Raw genomic sequence first — 25876 nt, forward strand, 5'->3', positions numbered from 1 at the left:
AGGGCTATGGCACACAGGGCCAAGCAGTGGCGGGTCAGCCCAAAGCGGAGTTTAATGTGGGCCAGGTCTTGAGCGGAGCCAGGCTGAGGCAGAGCTGCACAAGTTGACCCTGTCCCATCCTGTCCCTCTTGGCCCTGGCACCAGAGGGGCAGGGATTTTTTGAACCAGTTGAATATGTGCACAGAGACCCCCAGAGTCATCCTGGGGTCTGGAGGTAGTGACAGAACTGTCTGTCCACACCTGCCCACCCCCACACCTGCCCCTACCTCCCCTAGAGCCGCAGGGAGACTGCCTGGGCAGAGCCACCCCTGTACCCCAGCAATGCCCAGCACCAGTTATGTAAGAAGCTTGGGCTGATGCAATCGGGAGGGGCCATCTCCCTCCTGCCACCTCCCCCAAGTTACCCGTTCCCTTGGCAGGGCAGTCCCCCAAATTGGGAAGGCCAGCTGAGCACAAGGTCACTGACTGACCAACTGGCCATCAGAACACAGAGGGGATGAACAGGTGGCTGCCGGAGGTTATCTGCCTGGGGTGGAGGGTATGGGGCCAGGGGGTGCCCCACAGGGTAGCCCTAATCCATGCCCAGAACGATCCTCAGAGGATAAGATCCCAGACCCTCTGCCCAGAGACAGAGCCCCTCCTCCATTCCCAGAAGACCTCGTGGCCCAGGGCCATCTGCCTGATTAAATCCCTCCTCCAGGAAGGTTCCAGAGCTGGCACACTAGGATAGGGACCCCACCCCGTCCACTCCCCATCTCTGACAGACCCTTCTGGTTCCTGAAAAGATTCTGGTAGCCCTGAGGACACCCCAGGATGAGCTCTGTGACACTCCTTCCCAACACCTCATGATTCCCTACACCATCTCCACCCTGGCCCCATCTCCACCTCCTACATCTCCTGTAACAGCCTCTGAGCTTTCTAAAACCAGACCTCGAAAGTCATAGCTAAGCAACCCTGCCTGGTGCCCCTCGGCTGCTCCCCAAGCCCCCAGCCCCGGCCCCCCTCAGGGCACAGTTAGTGGTAAGGGGGGATCCCACTCACCCTGGGTGAGGGCCCAGGAAAGAGCACCCCAGGGACTCCATGTCCTGCCAGCTCCCCACACCTCCTGCCTGCTCCCACAGCCCCCTGCCTGCCCCCGCACTGCCCTCCCACACCAGCCCTGCCCCTCCAGGGCCCGAAGCTCCATCGATCCAACTTGGGCTATAATTAGGACCCATTAGCCTTGTTATCTCTGCTACCTCCTAAGCTTCCAGGTCGGGAGCAGGCCAGGGGGAGGGGGCGGGGGAAGCTGCTTCAGAGACACAGAGACAGGGTGACGGAGGAGCAAAGAGAGATATCTCTGCTGTTTTTTCCTGCATTCCCCACAGCCCTCTCCCCAGCTCCTGCATAGGCTTGGGCTCCGCCCTAGGGAACCTGGGGCTGGCCTCACTGAGCCATTTAAAGCTGCAGCCCAGGTGAGCTGGGTGGGCCCTTCTCAGGGTAACATGTTGTAACAGTCCAGTACCTACGTGCCACCTGCAACTCGGCTGGAGCAGGTAGTGTATGTTAATTTGTATTAACGCATTTACTCCAAACAGGAACCTTGAGAGATGGTTCTATTACGCCCAATTGCAGAGAAGGAAACTGAGGCTCAGCAGTCTCATGACTTAGCCATGGAGCTTCACAACCAACAGCTGGTAGAGCCAGGGTGGAACCCAGACAGGCAGTTCCCACCACCATGCGTGGTCCTCACCCCCACCCTTCCCCAGTCACCGGAACTCCCCCCAGAATTCAGACTTTCCCCATATTTACTTAGCAGGCATTTTGATAGCACTGCCTGTGGCTGAGCTCGGGCCTCACCTTGGGCCAGCCCTTGGTCTGGAAGGTTCTGGAAAGTCCCACAGGGGTCCCTCAGGGGGTCAGGGCTAGTCCACCCCACACTCACCCCCAGAGCAGATTCTGCTCAGCCCAGCCCCTGCCCCCTCCTCTGGGCAAGAATGCAGCCCCCCAGGGAGTTTTGCAGATGCAAGGTGATCAGAGCAAAAGGAAAGCATGTGATGTGGAGGAAGTCAGGACCTCTGATTTGAGGGTGGTTGAAGGATTTGGGGGCCCAAGCCAAGTGGAGGGACAAGAACTCCACTGCCAGAGTCCAGAGAAGCGGCCAAATCTGCCAGTGATGGGGACCTGGCTCAACATCCACCATTCTCTCTGGGGCTTGGAGTGGAAGCTCCTTCTGTTCTCTACCTCCAACCCACCACCCAAGCAGAGGACAAGATCATCTGGTGGCCAGGAGGGAGGGAGGGACAGGGGAATACAGAGTCAAATCACCACCCCTTCCTGGCAGGTGGCCCCTAGCCCTTCCCAGCTGAGACCATTTCTTCTTCATCCTTAAAGAGCCTAGCGGTGCCTTTTTCACAGGGTATTGGAGAATTAGAAGCTGTGAGGCGCACAGTAAATGCTCGGTGATAGCAGATGGAGCCCAGGGCCCCAAGAGGGGTAATAGAGGGTGGGGGTCTCCAGTCTGAGCACTGCTGAGCCAGGGATTCCCAAGGCCACTCTAGGGCTACCCTGGGAGAGGAGGGTGCCAAAACAAAGGTTCACATCAGTCCTTGGAAGACCCCTACACCATAGGACCTCTGCTGATAATAGGTGGTCAGTACTCCTGCCCAAGAGAGGATTGGTAATTTATTTACGACATTTAACAAAATCCAGACATCACCTCATTGGCGTCTCATCAAAGAAAGCGTCAATTCTGAGCACTCTGGGCAGGCAGGCGAGGGGAAGAGGTAAGGTTTTACCCTAAGGGCCTGGGGCCAGGGAGAGAGTGAGGATGAGGAGAGGGACCCGGGGCAAGCAGGGACAGGATCCCATGCAAACCCAGAGCACTGGCGGGGAGGAGGAAAGAGAATCAAGGAGGGAGGGGATAGGGAGCCATACCTGACGGCCAGAGAGAAACAGACAAAAAGAGGGAAAGTGAGGGACAGCCAGAGAGAGAAGCAGAGGCAAGCACTCAGGGAAGGCAAATGGAAACAGACAGAGGAACAGACATGGGGGCAGAGTGAGAAAAAGAGACAGGGAGAGAGAAATAAAGACAGAGCCAAAGAAAAGGCAGAAAGTCTCAAAAGTTTTACCTGCAAAAGCCCCAGAAAATTAGACATCACATGCTGTGTTCCATACCTGGTTCGGAGAAGATACTTGATAGATCTATGCTGGGGACACAGATGGATGGATGAGGGATGGAGAGTGCGTAGGATGGGTGGATGGATGGATAGATGGATGATGTGGGTGGGATGGATGGATGAAAGATAAATGAGGGATGGAGAGTGGGTAAAATGAATAGATGGATGGATGGATAGATGGACATTGTGGGTAGGATGGATGGATGGGGAGTGATACGTGTATGGTTGGTTGGGGTTGGTTGGGGGTGGTTGGTTGGTTGGTTGATTGGTTGGTTGAAGAGATATTTGATGGGAGGGTGGGTGGGTAGATTAATAGGAGGCTTAGTGACTGAATGAAATGGTAAAAGATAGATCGATTTGGAATGATGTGAATATCCCACAGGCCAAGGCACTGGGCACAGCATGCTGGTCACTTCACCTCCCTCTTCCCAGCAAGCAGTACAGGCTCCCTGGACCCCCCAAAACCACATTTCCCCATGGGGTTGAAGTGAGTTAAGAAAACATGAACCGAGATGCCCAGGTGGCTCAGCGGTTTAGCGCCGCCTTCAGCCCAGGGTATGATCCTGGAGACGTGGGATCAAGTCCCATGTCAGGCTCCCTGCATGGAGCCTGCTTCTCCCTCTGCCTGTGTCTCTGGCTCTCTCTCTGTGTCTCTCATGAATAAATAAAATCTTAAAAAAAAAAAAAAGGCATGAACCTTGGGAATCATGGCTATGATTCCCAATCATGGCTGCCTCCTGGCTCCTGGGCTGCAGGAAGCCTAAAATGCTCACATGACTGGGGCCAGTCCTGTGGGCATGGGGTGGTGGTGGTTATGGGCCAGTCAAGTGACTCTGGGGCAGAGTGGTCACACTGCCCAGCCAGAAGAGAGGCTGGGCACACCAGCACTGGGAAACCCACCCTTGGGACTGGGGTCAACCAGGCTGGGAACTTGAAGGAAAAGGCAGGGGACTCTCCTTCTCTCCCTCTCTCTTCAAGCCCAGGCTTCCATACCCCCAGCTTACTACATGAGGATGCAAGTCTCAGAAGCATTTCCTTGAGGAAGGAAGGTCAACTGCTCCCTTGGACAATACTGATAGCAGTCACAGTTTATTGGGGACCTATTATGTGCTGGGTACTGTGACCTAAATGTTCCACATGCACTGTCTCACCAGTCCTCACAATAACCCTCTGTGAGGTAGTTAGTGCCATATCCCCATTCCACAAGTGGGGACACTGAGGCAGAGGGGCTGGGGAGCTTGCCCGGAGTCAGGCAGCTAACAAGCAGCAGGGCCAGGACCCATCTGAGCCCAGAGTCCTCACTTCGACCAGCCCTCAGCACTCCTTGGAGAGTCTGGCAGCTGCCAGGCCCCGAACCCAAGCCCAAGCCTGAGCCCGAGCCCGAGCCCGAGCGGCAGGCGGCCACCATGCCTCCACCTCCCAGCAGCCTCACCTACCTGCCACAGTGCCAGAGCGCTGGCCCGGCCGAGTCCTGTGTGGAAAACAAGAACACAGCCCAGGGGGAGGGGAAGATGGGCACAATGGAGAGAAAGATTTGACAAAAACGAGTCCAACTGCTGCAGACTCAAAAATTAGTATGACCGCTCCTGACACACTGGCTCCTCCCTCCTCGCACGCTGCGGTGTCTCAGAGCCAGCTGACCCCAGGTCCAAGTGGGTGACAGCCCTGAGCTCAGGCCCAGGCCTGCACAGCAGCTGTAATGGAGGGCTCGGGGGCCAGCTGGCCAGCACTTCGAGAGACACACAGAGTATGGGCTGAAGCTGTCACCATGTCCGGAGGCCAGGGGTGAGCCAGGGACTTCCTGCCTTCAGACCTCGAGACCACGACCACCTCTCAAGCACCCATGGTGCCCGGTGCCAGGCACAGCTGAAGATCAAAGGGGTCACACTCAAGGGGTGAGCCCAGACACAGAAGCACACTGGTGGTAGGAAGTGCTGCCAAGAAAATAAAGCATTATAATGGCCCTGAGGGCTGAGGCCACACTTGGGCCAGGAGTTCATGGAGGGCCTCCTTGTGGAGACATATGGGCTGGGACCTACTTGACAGCAAGGAGGCAGCCAGGAGCAGAGAAAAGAGTGGGTCAGACAGAGGTCACAGCCAGTGCTCAAGGGCAGGATGGAGTCTGGAGTTTGGGGGTTTCCAGAAGCATCAAGGAGGCCAGGGTGGCTGTAGTTTGGGAACAAGGTGGGGTGGGGTAGATGAAGGTGGAATAGAATAAGAGCTCATCGATCCATCCGTCAGGCGAGTTTGGGCCTGATTTGTGTTTTCAAAGGTGACCCTGGCTCCTGAGGAGAGGGTGGTCAGTGAGGTCTAGTTAGAGAAGGCTATGAAGTGAACCAGAAGCAGGGGACAGAGCCTTGGGCCAGGCATGTGGAGAGGGAGCTTGGGAAGACCCCTGCAGAAGGATGGGGCTGCAATCCCCAGGCCAGAGGGGCTGGAGCAGGACCTCTTGTCTGCAGGGCTTTGGGGTTGCTTCCAGAGGCCCTGGCGACAACCTTACCCCTCCTCCCCACCTTGCCCTGGAGCAATGGGCATGGGAGGGAGGAAGGGACAGGGAGATTAGGTAGTGAGCAGGTGATCTGACCTCTCTCACCCAAAGAGAGTGAGGCAGGTGCCCATCAACCCTCCCCATGCTCTGAGTCCCAACATAACCACCAAGAGCCAGAGCATGTGAGGAAAGGGGACAGGGGACCCCATCTGGGGTTCAGTGAAGTCCCAGAAATAAGCCTGCTAATGCATGTTCAGCTGTCCACTGCCCCATCAGTGCCACAAAGGGGCCACGCCCCAAGCACCACCTCGAATGCCTGAGGAAGTCAGAGAACAGCTTAGGGGGGAGTCAGCCTCCTAGGTAGGAAACAGCCATGGGTTTCAGTGCAGCTAATGGGCCTCTCTGTTCTCTCCCAAGATATAGGCCTAATTCCTTGCACCCAAAGACTTAACAGTCAACTATTGTCCAAGCACCCCCTCCCACAAGGGGCCATCTCACCCCCACTCCCCTAACTAGAGCAGGATCTTTGCAAACTTGGCCAGACTGTCTGAAAGGCAGTGGGGCCAGCTCCGGGAGGGGCCCTAGTCACAGCGTTAAAGCAAGCGAATAAGGGGGGGGGGGGGGCAGTGGGCGGGGCCATCTGGGGGGAATCCCCTCTCCAGGAAGACTCAGAGCAGCCTGGGGAACTTCGGCCTGCTGGGTCCTCCGCCTCTCACCCCCTGCACACAGGGGCTGGGGGTGCCAATTTGCAGAAGGTCCCACTCGCCCTCCCTCCAAGGCACTTTTGGGGCCAGACAGCACACTCCTGGGCTCGGGAGGGCCCCCGAACTTCCCACGAGTCTCTCAGGAGCCCAGAAGGGGCCCTTGACTTGGTGCCCGGAAGAGGAGAAGAGTCTCCAAGAAGGAGGGAGGGAGGGAGAGAGGCTGGTTGACAGGGTGAGGTGAGGCCCTGCCCTGCAGGGCCAGGAGGAAAACCGTCCCAAACAAATGGAGAGCAGCTAACTAGAGGATGATCCTACAGGGTTACCCCTGCCGCACAAGCCCTGTTTATGCTCAATTCCGAGAGGGACGGCAAGGGCTGGGGCGGCGGCCCCCGGCGTCAGGCCCGTGGCCAAAGCTGGATGCGCTGGGAGCGCCACTGCCCGGCCGACCGCGGGCTGCAGGCGCCGGCGGCCGCGGGAAAGTGTTTGGGAGCGGCGGGGCCGGCACCCCGCGGCCGGTAAGGGGACCCGAGTCCGAGCCCGCGCGCCCCGGCCCCGGCCCGCAGCCCCGGCGGCCCCGGGGAGGGGAGGCCGCCCCCCGCCGGGGCGTTCGCGGGTCCGCCCGCACCTCCGGCCCCACCCAGCGCTGCCCCGGCCGAGGCGGGCGGGGGCCGGTCCCGCCTGCCCCCGCGAGGCCAGGGGCGCGGGGGGCGCGGGGCGCGGGGCGCGGGGCGCGGGGGGCGGGGGGCGCGGCGCCCGGAGCCGAGCGCGATTCCCGCCCCTTTCAAGGGCACGCGGGGCTGAGCCGGCGGCGCCGCGCCCCCTCCCCGCCCGGGGCGCCTCCGCCCGCGCCCGACCCCGCCGCGTCCCGCGGGCCCCGACCGCACCCCGCCCCGGCGCTCGCCCGGCCCCGCGCCCTTGGCCTCGCGGCGCCCACAGGGCGGGAGCGCAGCCCCGCGGCCCGGGCGCCCCTCCTGCCCCTCCTGCGGCCGCCGGGCCCCGCGCCCCCCGCGCCCCCCGCGCCCCCGCGCCCCCGGCCCGGGCGCAGCCGGCGCCCCGCTCACCTGACATCTCGTCCTCGTTCTCCATCTCGTCCGCGAACAGCCGCGGCAGCTCCTCCTCGGTGCCCAGCGGGCCCCGCATGCCCGGCGCGGGGGGGAGGGGAGGTGGGCGCCCCCCCTCCCGCCGGGCGCGGTGCCAGCCTTAACCCGTGCGCGGCCGGACGGGCGCGCGCGGCGGGCGAGGCGGCCTCGGTGAGAAGATGGCGGCCGCCGGCCCCCCCAGCCCCCCGGACCTCCACCCCTCCGTCTCGACCCCCTTCCTCTCGGCCGCCTTCGCCCCGCTCCCCGCAACGCCGGGCCGCTCCGCCCACCGCGCCCCGCAGCCCGAGTCCCGCAGCGGCCGAGGGTGGCGGCGGCAGCGCCGGCGGCGGGGGGGGGGCGGCACACATGCCCGGATTGTGACGTCCAGTCTGTTGCTGTGGCAACCCCATCCCATCGTTCCGGCAGCGCGACTAGTTAACGGCGGAGAACAAGTTGGGGGGACTAGTCCGGGGCCCCGGGTGCAGGGGGACGCGCCCGCGCCCCGCCAGGGGGAGCCGTCGAGGCGCCCGCGCGGGGACCCGACGGCCGAGCGGCCGAGCGGGCGGCGGGGACTCGACGGAGCGGGGCCGGCGGGAGGCGGGGAACGCGCCGCCGCCGGCCCGGAAGGCGACCTGCCCCGGAGGCCCCCCGGGCGCAGGGGCGGGGCGCCGCGGGCGGCGGGCGGCGGGCGGCGGGCGGCGAGCTCCCGCACTCGGCTCGCGGCACCGGGAACCTCCCCGCCCCGCACCCAGCGGGCCCTTTCGAAAGGCTGGAAGAAGACCGTGCTCTGCCCTTGGGGAAGGGCCCCTCCGGAGGCCGGGTCTGATTCCTCCAGGAGCCTGCTGCAGCCTGGCTCCTCCTCACCCCAGGGCACCACGCTCCCCCCGCCACGTGCCCTCTTCCACAACGCCCCTCCGGGCGGGCGGGCGGGCGGGCGGCCTTAAACACATCCAGGGCCCCTGGGGGTGATGCACATCTGCCATCTTTGCCCCCGGAACTCCCGCTCAGATGCGACACCTGTCGCAGGGCGCTAAGGAGCCTCAGCCAACAGCCCTCAGGTGTTAAAGCTGAAGATGGAGCCCAAAGCCCTTGGGAGCAAGGCTGGAATTTTACATGAGGGCGGCCAGTCTGGGGAGCCCGAAGTCTTAAAGCTACTCCGAGAAGCCCGAAGTTTCAGTGGCCCTTAGGATGGTGGGCTCTCTAGCCCAAGAAGAGCCAATGAAGGGAGAGTACCCCTACCTCACTGCCTCGGGTCAGACACGTTTGGGGGAACCCACTGGAGACCCATGTGGCTGCCAAGGACCTACAGAATCTGCCTGACTCAGGAAGCAAGAAAGCAGGGTACTGGGTCTCTTCTCTGGCACCAACCGCTCTTGGATTGGCTGAACATCTGCCCCATCCTGGTGGGTGTTCACCAGTAACCTCTAGCACCCTGAACAACAAGAGAGCCCTCCCTTTCCTGGGGTGTTTGGGGAACCAGGAGAGTCGTGACTGCCTGATGAGGGCCCCCCAAGCAACACCTCTTGGCAAGGTGGCCACAACCCAGGCTGTGATGAATCCAAGTTGTGACCAGAAGGCAGAAGGCGACGGAAGGCCTAGGGGAGTCTGAACGATGTGTAGCAAATTTTTCCTCCCCCTTCCCAACCAAATGGAATTGCCAGCAAGCCCTGAACAAAAAGCTGGTCGTCATTCATTCCCTGGCACAAGCAGGTCTGTCCAGCCTCCTGGATGAAAGTGCAGGATGCCAGGAATCCCCTTCATCTCCCAGATCACTTTTAAACCACACTGGAGAGAAGCTGGAAGCGTCTCAGGGCAGGTGACGTGCAAGGGCCAAGGGAAAGGCAGCAGGGCGGTGGGCTAAGCAAGCAAAGGGCTTCTCCGGGGAAGGCTGTATTTCACATCACTGAGCATGTGGCCAGGGGCGCGCCATTCTCCCTGGCAAGGCTGCCTTGCTCTTTCCTGACCTCCTGGGTTTCTGGATGTTAGCCATCCAGGAAAACCCCAAAGCACCACCAAACCTGTCCAGCCCTCCGCAGCCCCACCCCTGGCCCTTCCCAGATAATGGGAAGAGATCAGAACACTTCCAAAGGTTCTCTGTTCCGCTTGAGAGAAACTTGGACTGACAGTACCTCCCATCAGCAGAAAGCCCCCACTTCAAGCACATACCATTAACCTTGGGTGCAACTGCCCAGGTGAGGCTGAGACAGTGGAGACACCATTCAAGAAAGAACAGTTCCACCTGCTTAACTTGGCAACCAAGAGTGGAGCCGCTTGCCATTCCCATCCTCCCTGGCCTACCCATCTTGCCCACAGGCACAGCTTGCCCACACCACTCAATGACCAAAAGCAGAATGAAGCAAACACTGGAATGGCAGAAACAAATGGATTTTTCACTGGAAATCACCAGTATTTAAAGGAGAGCTCTAAAAATTAAGAATAAAATTAAATTAGGGACGCCTGGGGGCGTCTGCCTTCAGCTCAGGGCGTGGTCCTGGGGTGCCGGGATCTGTCTCTTGTGAATAAATAAATAAATAATAATAATAATAAAATTAAATTAAAAATAAAGGGGAGGGACGCCTGGGTGGCTTAGCGGTTGAGAATCTGCCTTCTGCTCAGGGTGTGATCTTGGGATCCAGAATCGAGTCTCCTGTTGGGCTCCCTGCATGGAGCCTGCTCCTCTGTGTCTCTCATGAATAAATAAATAAAATCTTAAAAAATAAAAAAGGAGAGCTCTGATTCTTGTCAAACTATTTTCAATAGTGACAATGAACCTAAAATGTCTGATGTTAAAAGCAGTCCCTAAAAACGATGAAAATTCAGTGAACTCTCCAATGCAGAAAATAAATGCCTCATTAAGGTGACAGTTTCAGGAGACAAGATGCTCCTGTTGGCTGATCACAGAGCTTGGAATTACACCTCAGGACAATTCAAAAAAATCAAAACTTTTTTTTCTTTAAATTTTTTAAATATTTTTTTAAAGATTTTATTTATTCATGAGAGACAGAGAGAGGGGCAGAGACACAGGCAGAGGGAGAAGCAGGTTCCATGCAGGGAGCCTGATGTGGGACTCAATCCCGGGTCTCCAGGATCACGCCCTGGGCTGAAGGCGGCGCTAAACCGCTGAACCACCCGGGCTGCCCCCCCCCCAATTTTAAAGATTATTTATTTATTCATAGAGACAGAGAATATGAGGCAGAGGGAGAACCAGGCTCCATTCTGAGAGCCTGACGCGGGACTTGATCCAGGGTCTCCAGGATCACTCCCTGAGCTGCAGGCGGCGCTAAACCGCTGCGCCACTGGGGCTACCCTTTTTTAATATACTGGTAGGATGTCTGGGTGGCTCAGTGGTTGAGTGTCTGCCTTCAGCTCAGGCTGTGATCCTGGGCTCCCTGCAGGGAGTCTGCTTCTCCCTCTGCCTTTCTCTGTGTCTCTCATGAAGAACTAAATAAAATCTTAAAATATGTGTGTGTGTATTTTACTGGTAATGAAAGCACCAAGGAACAATGGTTCTTCCAAGCAGAGTTGCAGGAACTGGTCACCTTCCACACACACCCCTACCAGTCTCCATCCCTGGGTTACAGGCGTTTCTCATACACGCTGTCCTCAAGTTGCTGTCCGAGGTCCGTTCTCTACCAACATCCCCCACTAGGACCACCGATGGCCCTGTGAAGCCCCTGTTCCTACAGCCCTCACACTAGCCACAGGTCAAAGCTCTGCCACAGCCTCCTGTAGGCAGTGGGGACTACATCACTGGCCGGATCAACTGGTCTTCTCAAGTGAAGGGTAAACACCCCCTACACACCAAGACCTCTGTGTACGTGCAGCCTGGTTCTTAAGATGGGGGCCTTGCCCCACCTGAATCCAAATCACTTGGGGTTGCTGGGGATGAGGAAAAGGGCTTCTCCAAAAAGGCAGACCTTTGGGCCATGGCCCTGAACCTGAGAAGTGCCTGGATAAGGCTTAAATCACCTTATGAGTTCTTTTTGGGTTCTAGGTATGGTAGCAGCTAACTCAGCTGGTCAGCACAGCATTAACAGACTGTTTTAGCTTGGCCAGAAATAGCCTAGAAAAAAAAAGAATGTGAATCCTCAGATCCTCCCAAAGATAGGGAAGATAGGAAAATGTCTAGATTACAAATTCTTAAGTTTTCTGTTCCCTGAGATAAGCAGCATGATGGCATCATTTAAAAGGCAGCCTTCCACATGCTTCCCCTGCTGGGATGGCAAATCCCACAGACCAGGCCTCTTCCTCACCTTCCTCCCTTCCAAAACAGGGAACCTCCACAACTTATCACTGCAAAGAATCGAGGCTCCTTACAGCTCAGCACCCACCTGCAGCAGGACCCCACCCAGGTTCTCCCCAGCTTCTGACCCCCACCAGCCCTATTCTGTCCTTGGTTACCAAGGGGAAGAGGTCTGTCCCCTGACTACTGTGGAATATGTTATCTTGTCAATGACCCACACATCCTAAGTGTCTGCCCCCTCATGGACAAAGTGTGCACCACACGCTGCTTCTAACACTAGATAAGCTTAGAGTGAAGTCAGGGAAGGACCATGGCAGCAAGAGGAAGGAAATGAAAGCAGGCTGCCAAAGTCAGCTTCCAGACTCTCCTGAGGTTAACGTGATGACCTGGGGACAGACCAGTCTTTGCCTCACTGGAGTCCTGCTCACCTTCCAATAAATCAAATGTCCTCAAAAAAAAAAAAAAAAAAAGGCTGAGGTCTAAATACCCCCAGAACATTCTGTATCATTCATATCAATTTGTCTTTTTAAAGTATTTGATATGCTCAAACTCTCCCACTTTCCTCCGTGCTTCTCATGCACAAGGGTTTCTGAACACCTCGGCCAGGCGCCACCGGGGAAGATAAGATCCATATATTTCAACACTTGACTCTTCCCGAAGAGGTGGGAGAATACTACTCAGAAAAAAAAAAAAAGCACTTTCACCAGTGAAAAGTCACAGGGAAAGGTGGGTGTCACTGAAGCTTTTGAAAAAACACTAAACCTTTAGCAGAGAGATGGTGTTGGTAGCCAAAACCCGCTCAGAACTAGACTGTACCAGCTCCCTATTCCACACAGCCTTAGGACTGTGAATCTCTCAAACTCCCCACCATCTACCTACTCTGTTCCTGTGCCATGAATATTTCCCAGCAGGTAGGTAGGTCAAGAAACAAAAAGGAAAAGTGGTCCAAATGTGGTCTGGACCCAGCAGGTGTAATGGGTGAAAGTAATTCAGTTTCCACTACATAGCCTCCATCAGAAAAGGTCATTTGTTTGCAAAGTTATTCTCTCAGCTCTGGATCGGAATAAATTCTACATTGACAGTTCAGTTACAACTCCAGAATCTCACTGAGGCAAAGACCCCATGAAGGTAAAGAAAATGGGAATAAAGGACACATTTTCTTCCCGAGCTTAACAAAGACTAAGGTCATTGTTGGTACAGCAATTAGAAGGAAAAACATTGCTAAATAGCTTAACATGCTAATCCTTAAAAAGAAAAAAAAAAGCGCCTTCCACAATAAGAGTAGCCATGTGTTAGCCACTTTAATATAAAATGTGATCAAAACTCAATTACAAGAGTTCAAAAAGGCATAGAAAAACCAGTTTCCATTTTATTACAAGTTTTAAAACCTGGGAGTAGTTTGAAAAAAAAAAAACTTATATGCTAATTTCTGCCCAGGGTTAATATTCTTACAACCAAACTAGGAATCACTGCAGGTGAACATGGATGCAACAAACAAGTACAATTTGCAAACCCAGGTCATAAACTTACTAACAAAGTTAATGATCATGTTAAGGGACAAAGCCAGAAACCAGCTGATGCCTCAGTTTCATAGGAAAGAAACCTCTTCTTGCCCTAGGGCAGAGAGACATGCAAACAATTCTGCTTCAAGAAATTTGCATAGAAATAGAAAATGCTGGAGCCTTTACCACAAATGAAATTGCAAAGATTCGACACTTTAAATTCAATCCAAGGAGCACCAATTGTTAAATTGGAGCAAAGGTAGGACTCCAACATTTAATTTCCAGAGATGCAGCTAGCGGAGCCCAGGAATTTCAGGTGTGGAAATTAGCTGTGGGCAAACTTTAAAAACATGATTTTATACACTGTAATTTTAAGACAATGCAGACATTTCTGCAGAATTGTTTAGATTTTAGAAGGGCACATAAGGCATCAGGGTCTCTTTTCAAAGCCGTTCTCAAATCCTCTGCATTTTTGGTTAGCGACAACCACATCTTTACAAGTCAGTAACCTTTCAGATTTCCAGCCTCTGCACTCGAGGCAACAAAATCCCACTTTCTGTCTGGCCCTGCTTCATGTCAGTTTGTAGTAGGACTTGACATTAAATCTAGCCATGGCCTAAATGACACAGAAGTAACCATTCCCTGGGCATATTGGTTCTCCCCCTTCACAAACAGATCCCCGACGGCTTCTCATTGGTGCCCACCCCTGTGAAAGGGCTCCAATCCTAGGGAGATGCATGGAGGTCCATCTCCGGAAGCTCTACCTCCCGGAAGCTCTACTACTGCTTATCTCCAGCTCCCCCTGCTGGGGGCCAAAGTACCAGTTTGTTGCAAAGAGTTGTAGAAACCATGATTATTTACAAATTCAGTTTTGTGCACGTTTACTTAATTTAAAACCTTGGACCTTCCATAACCGCTCTCCACACTCTTTTCTGGAGGGTAGGAGAATGTGCTGCAGCGCAAAAGGACATTTTATTTCTACAGGAAGAAAAAAGATTAACATATACACAGTAATTGTGTGTGCATTGAGTAATTTAGAAAAAAAAAAATGGTAGTAAATTCCCCAGAACCCTGCCGTTTTTATTGACACTGCCTTTTTCCTGCAAGAGAACCTCAAAGGAGTCACTGGTTTTGCTCTGGGAACTACAAGTCCCGATGTTTGTATACCTCAATCTTTGAGAAAAGCACTAGATAAAAACTGTCACACTATTTGAAGTAAAATAGTGACCAACTGAAGCACAGACAATTCCACACCCTTAACTGCCTGCTCCAGGGCAAATCACTGGCAGTTCCCTTAAAGGAGCTTCCTTCTATCTTGGTATTCTTATCACAAATAACTATAATTTTCAAGCAGGAAAAAAAGTCTAATTACAAATAAGTGGGTGGTAGCCCAAGTGAAGCCCTTTTACTATATGATCTCCAATTTTCTGTTCGATCCACACTGCAGAGATACAAGGAAAACCACAATTTTGGGTTTCCAAGTTTTATTCAAGAACTCATACAAAATATTTGAGATAAATGAGTTTTAATCCTCATCTTCCTCCTCTTCCTCGTCCTGGTTAATCTGGAAGTAACGCAACTCGTAACTCTCTTTGCTGTTAGCAACTACGCGCAACCAGTCACGGAGGTTATTCTTCTTCAAATATTTTTTGGTGAGATATTTCAAATACCTGCAGAGAAAGAACACTTGAGAACACCACCACAGGGCTTCCTGGCATTCTCAAATACTATACCTTTTATGAGACCCATGCATTCAAATCATGACAATTCTGGGTGTTTTCCCACCACTCAAAAACAGCAAAGATAAGGCCAAAGATATTAGCCACGTGTCATCTAAACTGGCAATAAAAATGAGAACAGAGCAGTAGATGTTACAGTTGTCCATTAAACACAGTAAAACAGAGCACCTGGGTGGCTGTCAGTTGGGCGTCTGCCTTCAGATCAGGTCATGTACCCAGGGTTCTGGGATTAAGGCCTATATCAGGCTCCCTGCTCAGTGGGAGGTCTGCTTCTCCCTCCCCCTGCTCATGCTCTAATAAATAAATAAAATCTTAAAAAAAAAATAAAACCCACAGCAAACATCTCTGAAGTGGTTTTTAGTGACTACAGGAGAAAAGTATGGTGGTAGTAACTTAACAATTAAGCACATGATCTTAATATCTTTCTATTGAGAAATCACTGGGTTTCTGAGCTCCAAAGTACTTCCCATACATCATACCTCATGGATTCCAGCCTCCTTTTGAGGTTGTTCAGATGATCGGGATTGTTTCTTAGGGCTGCCATATACACTCACTCCTGCTATGTGGCACCCACCACCCAACTCGTGAGAGAAAGGATGCTACCCTGTCACTGCCCTTGCTGCAGCTCTGCAAGTGAGCACAGTCTCCATCGGGCTGCCATGGTCTGCGAGACAGATAAGCACTCACCACAGCAAACTGCTTAGAAAACTATATAAAGGCAGCAACTGGCTTCTGTGCTCAACAACCCAACTACACAAAGACTACAATCTTGTTTCTTCTCTCACTTGTTTTCTTATGAGGCCCTGGGGCATCTTCTCAAACCCATAAGGAGAAGAGGGAATAGAACACCAAGCCAACTCACTGCTGGGAAAATCAACCTTTCCAAACCTCAGTTTCTCCCTCTATGAAATGAGACTCCTGATACTTACCATCTCTTCTGAAGGTTACAGGGACTAAAGGAGATGCACAGGGAAACTGGCCTATTAACAAGGACCTAAAAATATTAACGAATCAATAGACTCCCCAACTCCAAGAAATGAGTATTGTTCAACAGTGTTACTTACGTCAACAGAGCAATCTTCACAAAGATGTGAAGATCTCAGTTCAATTCTATCCACTTTTCCCTACATAAAAATAAATCGATTGGGTCGTTCCATCTAAAAAGTATTCTTTTGGGGTGCCTAGGTGGCTCAGTCAGTTGGGCATCTACCTTTAGCTCGGGTCATGACCCCAGGGGCCTGGGATCCAGCCCCACATTAGGCTTCCTGCTCAGAGAAGAGTTTGCTTCTCCCGTCCTCTCTCCCTGCTTGTGCTCACGCTTTCTCTCTCAAATAAATAAGTAATTTTTAAAAATAAAAAGTATTCTTTTCTGGGGCCCCTGGGTGGCTCAGTGGTTGAACGTCTGCCTTTGGCTCAGGTTGTGATCCTGGGATCTTGGGATCGAGTCCCACATCAGACTCCCCATAGGAAGCCTGATTCTCCCTCTGCCTATGTGTCTGCCTTTCTCTGTGTATCTCATGAATAAATAAAATCTTTAAAAAAATAAAAATAAAAAATAAAAGTATTCTTTTTTAGCATTTATTATTTCTACCATATTGTATTCAGGTAAGTGGTTAATTCAAAAGTTCAGGTGGTTTAAAAATTTTCGTAATCGAATGTTGGGAAAGGAGATAAAAAGCTACAGAAGTTCAGAGACAAGAAAAAGTCCTGGAGTCGGAACACCTAGAATGCTACATGACAGGAAAGCTACTGTTCTCAAGAGAGGAAAGTGATGAAGATGAAGGCTCTAGACCTCCTGCACTGGGGACAAACAGGCGATCTGTGAACACAGAGGTAGAGGGTGTTAGGAGCCATTCTCAGGCCAGTCTGGTAAAGTGTGGAAACAGGTCACAGAGGATCACAGCATCTCTCCCACGAGCTCTGTGAAAGCCCAGGGAGCTACAAGCTTTGTGCACCAGAGAGACCCCACAGTTGCACCAGTCTCTCTTGGTATCAGATCTCCTTCTGCACGAATAAAAGAACTCAAGCCAGGAAGAATAGGAAGTCTCTTTCTGACTGGTAATAACTAAAACTAAAAGCAAAGGCTGAACTATACTGAACCTGACCTAACACACCTTCAAATTTCCCACTACCTGACTGAGTCTGATTGAATATTCCTAAGGGTATGCTGGCTCTGGGCTAGCAGCCAGGTCTAAACAGGTCCAATCCCTTACAACCACTGTGTAATACTGCAGGGTAAGTGAATTGGGATCTCTGAATTAAAAAATGGGGCCACAGGAATGAAAAGGATGGCTTCAGTCTAAACTGATAGATCTGAATCCTCATCTAACAATACTAGCACTTACAGGGAAAAAAAGAATTAAAAATGAAGGCATACTTATCGAGGTGAATTCTGAATAATGTAGAGAATCGTCCTATCACTAGACTATACACCTAAAACTAATACAACACTATATGCCAACCATACTTCAATAAAATAAAAATGAAAGCTCCTCACTGTGATCTAGAGGCAAAAAAAGCAATATTCTCCCTCTTAATACCATTTAAGCAAGTCTGAGCATCTCTACTGCTTAAAATACCTTAGCCTATGAAAAACCGAATTTTTAAAACTATCAAAAATTGAATGCTTTTAACCCCCGAAATAACATTCATTCATTCACTGCCTCCTTGCACTAGGCCCTGTTTCTAGGAATTAAAAGCTGCAGGAGGAAAACACAACGGACTCTGGGGTAGTAATATTCCCATGGAGTGGAGGCAGGACTCAGTGCTAGGGTGCTGGCAGGTCACTCTCATCTGTCCCATACCTTTTGGAAAAAGGCACCTCAGAAGTTACAGTAATTTTGCTCTTGCTTCTTTCGATGGTTACAACCCCTCCACCGAGATTCCCAGCTTTTCCATTCACTTTGATTCTCTCTTGAAGAAACTGCTCCTGTGGAAATTGTCAAATTGATCAATTAGTGAAGTGACAGCTTCACCCACTCCTTAGCAGAATGTTTTTATACTCCTAACACTGAGCAAAGTTTTTTAAATGCTCAGTCTTTTAAAAACTACATAGCAAATCTTCAGCTATTAATACCAGGTCTGAAATCTAAGAACAATTAGAACATGAAAACATCCCAGCATTTCCACACCAGGTCAAATGTGCCTCCATACAAAAGGCTTGCCTGAGAAGTCAAAAATAAAGAGAAGACAGGAAACAGAGGGCCAAGCTGTTACAAAGTACCTACAGTTCCTGAACCTAAGAATTTAGTATAAAGCACTGTTATAGGGCACAGGAAGGCAGAAGCCCAGAGACTCTAGTCCCCCATGGAAGCCTGGACAGGTCATCCATCTCTGAGGCAATCAGGGGATCTCTGTCAATAGGGCTCTGGGAGCACCTGGCTGGCTCAGTTAGTGGAGCCTGCAACTTTTGGTCTCAGGGTCACGGGTTCCCAACACTGGACACAGAGCTTACTTCTTTAAAAAAATGAATAATAAGGGGCGCCTGGGTGGCTCAGAGGTTGAGCATCTTCCTTTGGCTCAGGGCGCGATCCCAGGGTCCTGGGATCGAGTCCCACGTCAGGCTCCTGGCATGGAGCCTACTTCTCCCTCTGCCTGTCTCTCCCTGGGTCTCTCATGAATAAATAAATCTTCAAATTAGTAAGATAAAAATAAAAAGACCAGTTCTCTTGATGTTGCAATGATATGAAGTCCCTTTCAGCTCTAAACCCCTACAATCCTCTATTTAAAAACTCCCATTACCCGGGGCATGTGGGTGGCTCAGTTAAGCATCAGACTCTGCAACTCAGGTCATGCATGATCTCAGGGTCATGAGATTGAGCCCCCAGTTGGGTTCCACACTCAGCAGGGAATTGGCTTGAGGATTCTCTCTCTCACACACACACTCAGCAGGGAACTGGCTTGAGGATTCTCTCTCACACACACACAAACAAACATGCTCTCTCAAGGAAAAAAAAGAAATAGGGGCACCTGGGTGGCACAGTCAGTTGAGCATCCAACTCTTGGTTTCCACTGAGGTTGTGATCTCAGGGTCCTTAGACCAAGCCTCACTTGGGACTCTCCCTCTTCTGCTACCCCTCCCCTCAGCATGCTGGCACTAGGCGAAGTACACACAGGCTTTCTCTCATTCTCCTCTCTAAAATAAATCAATCTTGGGGTACCTGGGGGGCTCAGCTGGTCAAATGTCTGACTTGGCTCAGGTCGTGATCTCAGGGTCCTTGGATGGAGCCCCACATGGGGCTTCTGGGGTTCCATGCTCAGTGTAGTCTGCTCCTCCATCTCCTTCTGCCCCTCCCCTACTTGCACTCTTAGTCCCTCTCAAATAAATACAGTTTTTAAAAAAGATTTTATTTATTTATTCATGAGTGACACAGAGACAAAGACATAGGCAGAGGGAGAAGCAGGCTCCATGCAGGGAGCCCGATGCGGGACTCAATCCAGGCATTCTGGGATCACACCCTGAGCCCAAAGCAGACGCTCAATCGCTGAGTCAGCCAGTGTCCCTAAATACATTTGTTTTTAAATAAATAAATCTGAGGGGCTAAGTTGTTTGAGTGGTTGCCTTTGGCTCCTGTCATGATCTCGGGGGTCCTGGGACCAAGCCCCACATCAAGCTCCCTGCTCAGCAGAGAACCTGCTTCTCCCTCTGCCCCTCCCCCTACTTGTACAAGTCACTCTGTCTCAAATAAATAAAACCTTTAAAAATAATAAATAAATCTTTTATTTTGTGATTGTTGTTAAAGATTATATTTATTTACTTATTTGTGAGAGACACAGAGAGGCTGACACATAGGCAAAGGGAGAAACAGGTTCCCTGCTGAGTAGGGAGCCCAACGCGGGACTGGATGCGATGCAAGACTGGATCCCAGAACTCCGCGATCATGCCTTGAGCCAAAGGCAGATGCACAACTGCTGAGCCACCCTGGTGTCCCAAAAAAATTTTTATTTTTTTTTAATTTTTTTTTTAATTTATTTATGATAGTCGCAGAGAGAGAGAGAGAGGCAAAGACACAGGCAGAGGGAGAAGCAGGCTCCATGCACCGGGAGCCCGATGTGGGACTCGATCCCGGGTCTCCAGGATCGCGCCCTGGGCCAAAGGCAAGCGCTGAACCACTGGGCCACCCAGGGATCCCCCCAAAAATTTTTTAGTTAAAAAACAAAACAAAACAAAAAAACAGGGATGCGTGGGTGGCTCCCGGGTTGAGCGCTTGCCTTTGGCCCAAGGCGTGGTCCAGAAGTTGCAGGATCAGTCCCATATCAGGCTCTCTGCAATGGAGCCTGCTGCTTCTCTTTCTCTGCCTATGTCTCTGCCTGTTTCTCATGAATAAATAAAATCTTTAGGGATCCCTGCGTGGCGCAGCGGTTCGGCGCGTGCCTTTGGCCCAGGGCGTGATCCTGGAGACCCGGGATCGAATCCCACATCGGGCTCCCGGTGCATGGAGCCTGCTTCTCCCTCTGCCTGTGTCTCTGCCTCTCTCTCTCTCTCTGTGACTATCATAAATAAATAATAATAATAAAAAAAATTAAAAACAAAAAAAAACGAAAACAAAAACTCCAATACACCGGTAAGTTAACCGAAGACAGAGTAGAGTGTCAGAAATCTTGACTTTGGGGCAGCCCGGGTGGCTCAGCGGTTTAGCGCAGCCTTTGGCCCAGAGCCTGATCCTGGAGACCGGGGATCGAATCCCACGTCGGGCTTCCTGCATGGAGCCTGCCTCTCTCTCTCTCTCTCCTTCTGTGTCTCTCATGAATAAATAAAATCTTAAAAAAAAAAAAAATCTTGACTTTGACATCTCAGACTCATAAATGACTCAAGTTTTTTTTTCCTAAGGAGGATTCTAGAAGGAAAGACAATCACATATACAGGAGAGTGTAGAGAAGGGAAAGGGAAAGGACACCAGGGCAGGGCTGTCACAGACATGAAATGGAAGAAGACGGGCAGCCCGGGTGGCTCAGCGGTTTAGCGCCACCTTCAGCCCAGGGTGTGATCCTTGAGACCTGGGATTGAGTCCCACATCAGGCTCCCTGCATGGAACCTGCTTCTCCCTCTGCCTGTGTCTCTGCTTCTCTCTCTGTGTGTGTCTCTCATGAATAAATAAAATCTTAAAAAAAAAAAAAAAAAAGAAATGGAAGAATCCAGAGGTGAGGAGGAAAAGAGGCCACTGAAAAAGTGACACACAAGAGGTTACTGGAGTTCCATTCAATGTAATTAATGGCCATAGGCTGAGTCTAGGTTTTTTCACCTGAAAATTATTCTCATTGCAATGATATTATTTTGGCAAGAAGGAGCAAATCTGAGGTTAGGAGGATCTGCACAAGTCTGAATCCCCCACGCATGGCTACTGAACAAGAAGAGTAAACTGCCAAAACCATGCTGCAAAGTCAAAATGTGGCCATGAGGTTAATTTTTCTAGATATAAGTGAAATAGAATATTAGGGAATTATGCCAAATATAGGGGCAAAATATCAGTACAGAGCAGGGTATGGAAAAAACAAGTCCCAATTACAAGTCAGCAAGCAGATATTTAACATAAACACTGCAGCTCTGATGCCCAATAAATTGGGAAGCTTGAAGATACGCTGCCATCTGTCCAGCACTCCACAGCCCAGCAGTCAGCCCCCTGTGGAAGCAACCATGTACCATGAGGACCAGGGCCCAATGCTCATGCTTAAAACACACATGTGAGGTGGGCACTGGTTCCAGTCGAGTTTGTGATTTCTCAGGACCTTTTAAGTAAAAAAATTTTTGGAAACAAAAGGAAAGAGAGAGAAGACACTGAGATATGAAGGTCTCTGGCACTGATGTTTATTCCCCACCACCAATACAGAGAAGAGAAAGTAAGATTCAGAGGAAAAAAAAAAACAGACCCCACGTTCCAAGGTTGCACACTGAGCCAGAACTGCAGGGTTACCCTATAAGCCTGAGAACAGAAATGCGCTCCCACAAGTTTTCTCAGCAACATCCCAGAAGGTTCATTACTGTCTTGAGTGGCATCAAGGGAGTAACTTACAAAATTGGCAGCATCCATGATTCCATCTTCTACCGGGTGGGTGCAATCAAGGGTAAACTTCAGAACTTGCTTCTTTTTTTTACCCCCCTTCGCCACAAGCTTTTTCTAAGAAGGTACACAAATGATAACCAGATGAAGGCACCACCAGTCCCCCCCCTCCCCCCAACCACCAAAAAGTTAACAAAACCAAAAATGCCTGAGATGCAAAAGCCCATACAAATGCAAAGCCGGTGGAGTAGTGCTCCCTCACAGGGTAGCTAAGAGACTTGCCGGGACACTCTGTGCTCTGCCCAAGAGCGTCTAGGGGTAATACCCAGGATACTTCCTACAAGCTGAGAGGCCAGGAGTCATGTCCTTTTGAAAGGGACATCATTCTAGCACTCTTTACACTTTCCAGCCTCCCCAATCTCTACGGGCATGAAGGTCTTACAAACCACAATAAAAGGAACATTTCCTTTTATTTACCATAAAACTTCCAAAATGAGGTTTCAAGAAATATCACTCGAATCCAGAATCAGGGCAAGCATACAAATGCCCTGCACACCTGAAACAGTACGCTGTTCTCCCTTAATCCTATCTCACCTACCTTTCCTCAAAAACCGCAATGGGAACTGCCCATCCCAGGGACACCTCCACCCCAGCTGGGACCAGATAAGGCTAAAACTTAGGTGCTAACTGACACAACTGTCAATGTCCGGGTTTTGATTTAAACCATCGATCTGAGGACATCCTACAGGATCCAGTGCCTTGAACTCTCACAAAGCCTGGATTCGTCTTCTCCCTGTAAAACTGCACCACCACTAAAATAAAATAAAGCCTCTGTACCACCTTCCCTATTCACTTCTACTTCCACTCTAAAAAGCCTTAAAAAAAGAAAAAAAAAAGTATTTTCCCCAAAAACGCATGTGGTTCTCCCTCCCTGTTGAAGAGAACTTCATCTCAAACTTGACCGGGTCAACCTTTCAAACATTCAGCTACTGCAAACATCAGGGACCTGTCTTCAAGACGTCTCTTCCCGGGAACGATCAAAAGAGTTGCTTTGAGGCCTAGCCCCGGACATACACCACCAGCTAGTAAAACACCTGCCCGCGAGGGGCTCCTTACCTCCCACCGAGGTTTTAAACCAAAGACACACAAATGCACAGAGGCGTTCAAAGCGTGCTCGGCCACAAGGAGTCAGGTGAACCGAAAATGTTAACAAGGCTGTCCCAACAAAAAGCCGGGAAACGAGCTGCAGGCGGAATGACATGAGGGCGCCCGACGGCCGGGCCTCCCCGCCCCCCGCCCCGGCCGGGGCTCCACGGGGCTGGGCCTCGCCCCAGACCACAAGGGGCCCGTGCAGGTGCGCCCCAAGGAACTAGCTTCCTCCACGGACGCTACGAGGGTCCTCCAACCAAGCCTCTCCCTGAAACAAGCCGGCCAAGCCACCTCCGCACCGGCCTCGGGCTCCCCGGATGCGCGGCCCCCGAGACTGCCAGGTCCCCTCCCGCCTCCCCGCCCGGGTAACCGGGCCCGGACGCTGACTGCCTCACGCCGGCCACGCTCCCGGAGGCCCTGGCCGGCCGAGGCCGCAGCCCGGGCGCTCCAGCTCCCCGCCAGCCGCAGACAGAGGCCCGAGACCGCGCCACGGACGCAGGGAGCTGCGGGTCTCCTCTCGCGCCCCAGGCCGCGGCCTCCTCGCTCACAACGTGCTGGGCCCGCGGGCGGCCCCGGCCCGCTCCTGCCGGCCTGCCAGCCCAGCCCCGGCCGGGCTCCGCAGAGCGCCGTCCCGTGCGGGCCGAGCAGGAGCCGGGCCAGCGAGGCCCACGTGCCTGCCCCAGAGCCGAGGCCTCGCGCGGAGCCATACTAACCACGGGCGCCATGGCGGCAGCGGAGGCAGAAAGGGAGGTGGGCGCACTACGCAGACGCAAAGAGCCCGCAGCGCGCAGAGCACGCACGGCTCCGGCCGTACCAATCGCTCGGCCACGCCCCTCGGCCGCTGCCGGGTCGCCCTGTTCTGTACGATCGGGGAGCGATTGCTTTTCCTGAGTGCTAAGCCCGTCTCGTGGTAAGCCGGGGGGGGCGGGGCGGGGAGCGGAAGGGAGGAAGGAGGCTGGGTGGCCTGTCCCACTGCTATCGGAGGGGGGGCGCTAGACTGCCTAGACGAGCCCAAAGAGAAAGGAAGGGGTTCGCTCTACTTTGGAAAGTTTTGGAAAAAGAAAAGAAATAGGGAAATTCGCCAGCTGGGGGGATGGGAGTGGAACCCACCAACTTGGGGGAGGTGAGGCCTTTCTGGTCCTGGGATGCTAATGCCCGAGAGCACTTGGGCTTCTTCCCACCTGAAGTGGAGCCCAGCCTCGAAGCTGGTGCCCAGGGCCCTATCTCCCAGGGCTAGCCTTCTTTGCTGCAATCAGGGGCACTCTCCCGTTTGACCCCATGGCCATCTCGAACGCAAGCCGCCCACCCTCCGATCGCCCCCCCCCCCCCCTCCCAGCTTTCCAGCTCGTTCCTTCCAGGTTCCCAGCTCCAAACCTCTCATGCCAGCGCTTCTCAAACTGGCAGGTCGACAGGAATCCCCTGGGGATCTGTCCAAAATGCAAATTCCAAGTCAGTGGGTCACAGGGGCTTGAAATTCTGCATTTCTCACAAGCTCCCAGTAGATGTGCTGCTGCAGGTGGCATTCTGTGTACTGCAGGTTGAGTAGCTAGGGTCTTTGTCCCCAGGCCTAGCATCCATTGCTGGGACTGCCTTCCTCCCACTCTCACCCCCTCTTGTCCTTTCCAGTTACATCCTGGGGTCCTTTGCTGTAATCACGCAGTTGCATGTGCGTCCAGCACTCCCCTCACCTGGCTGCACTGTCATCTGGCAGGAGTCCAATCCCAGAAACACACAGCTCTGACTGGTCTAGGTTTAAACTGCAGCATATGGTGCCAGTTGACCAAGTACCAAACCCATCCTGGCATTCTTGACTGCAAACCCCATTCCTGCTTTGCCAGCTGCTGCTGGGTAAGTTCTTTCAATGGGGAGCTGGAGGGGAGACTGCAGGGGTGGAAAGACCTCATCCTGTTTGCTTCCCGTGTGTTCCTCTTCTGTCAATGTCACCCACTTTTGCTTCTTCATCCTGGTAGTGGAAGTTGGATGGGGGGGAAAAAGGAAGTTGGATGGAACATTCCAGAAATAGTAGTTGAATCTACTTTACAATTAATCCAAAACCTGTTGAACCAGCCTCATTTTCTTCTACCCAGAGACCCCAGCCCAACCCAGCAGCACACCTCCCATCCTAAGATACCAGCTCCCTGGGGCCCCTTCTTTAAGCATCTACATTTTACTAAAACCACCTTAGAAGCGGTAGCTACTTCCTACAGTTGCTACTGCTCCTATTTTACCCCTTCCAATACGTAGTTTGCCAGTCCTTATGCCTAGTTAACAATCCTTTACATTCAATTCTATTAAAAAATTGGTGTGCTTTCTCCTCGCTGATATGACCCCTAACCCCAGCAAGCCCTGACAATCCTAACCATCCTCTCCTTTTTTTTTTTTAATTTTTATTTATTTATGTATGATAGTCACACACAGAGAGAGAGAGGCAGAGACACAGGCAGAGGGAGAAGCAGGCTCCATGCACCGGGAGCCAGATGTGGGATTCGATCCCGGGTCTCCAGGATCGCGCCCTGGGCCAAAGTCAGGCGCTAAACCGCTGCGCCACCCAGGGACCCCCTAACCATCCTCTCCTAAGTGAGTATTTCCCACCTCTGGTCAAATTACCAGCCCATCTTTCCCCAGCCTCCCTCTCAGCTGATGACTTACATTGCTTTTTCTTTGGAAACATAGAAGTAATTCAAAGAGAATATTCAGACACTTCCACCTCCACATCTAACCACCCAGAAATATCAAAGCACCCCCCCATCCCCACCCCGCCCCTTGTTCCCATCTGAGACCAGCCTGACACTTGGGGATTTACCATTTTTTAATAA

The 25876-nt window shown here is 52.3% G+C and overlaps 2 protein-coding genes across 3 annotated transcripts in view; both read right to left on the reverse strand.

Annotated features, from left to right (window-relative positions):
- The window catches only part of CHD5 (chromodomain helicase DNA binding protein 5), a 61158-nt gene extending 53549 nt beyond the window's left edge, over positions 1-7609 (reverse strand). For both annotated transcript variants that reach the window (XM_072731106.1, XM_072731105.1), the window contains exon 1: positions 7412-7609. In XM_072731106.1, coding sequence (XP_072587207.1) covers positions 7412-7490 — 79 coding nt within the window. In that variant the 5' untranslated portion in view covers positions 7491-7609. The remainder of the gene's footprint in view (positions 1-7411) is intronic.
- Positions 7610-12954: 5345 nt separating this feature from the next.
- Positions 12955-23943, reverse strand: RPL22 (ribosomal protein L22). The gene is made up of 4 exons (XM_026005120.2): positions 23774-23943; positions 21924-22028; positions 17718-17842; positions 12955-14844 (listed from the first exon to the last, which is right to left on the reverse strand). The coding sequence occupies exons 1-4, from the start codon at positions 23783-23785 to the stop codon at positions 14700-14702; spliced, it is 387 nt and encodes a 128-aa protein (XP_025860905.1). The 5' UTR covers positions 23786-23943; the 3' UTR covers positions 12955-14699.
- Between the last annotated feature and the right edge of the window lie 1933 nt (positions 23944-25876).

Source organism: Vulpes vulpes, chromosome 12 (genome assembly GCF_048418805.1).
Source record: "Vulpes vulpes isolate BD-2025 chromosome 12, VulVul3, whole genome shotgun sequence".
Taxonomy (NCBI): Eukaryota; Metazoa; Chordata; class Mammalia; order Carnivora; family Canidae; genus Vulpes; species Vulpes vulpes.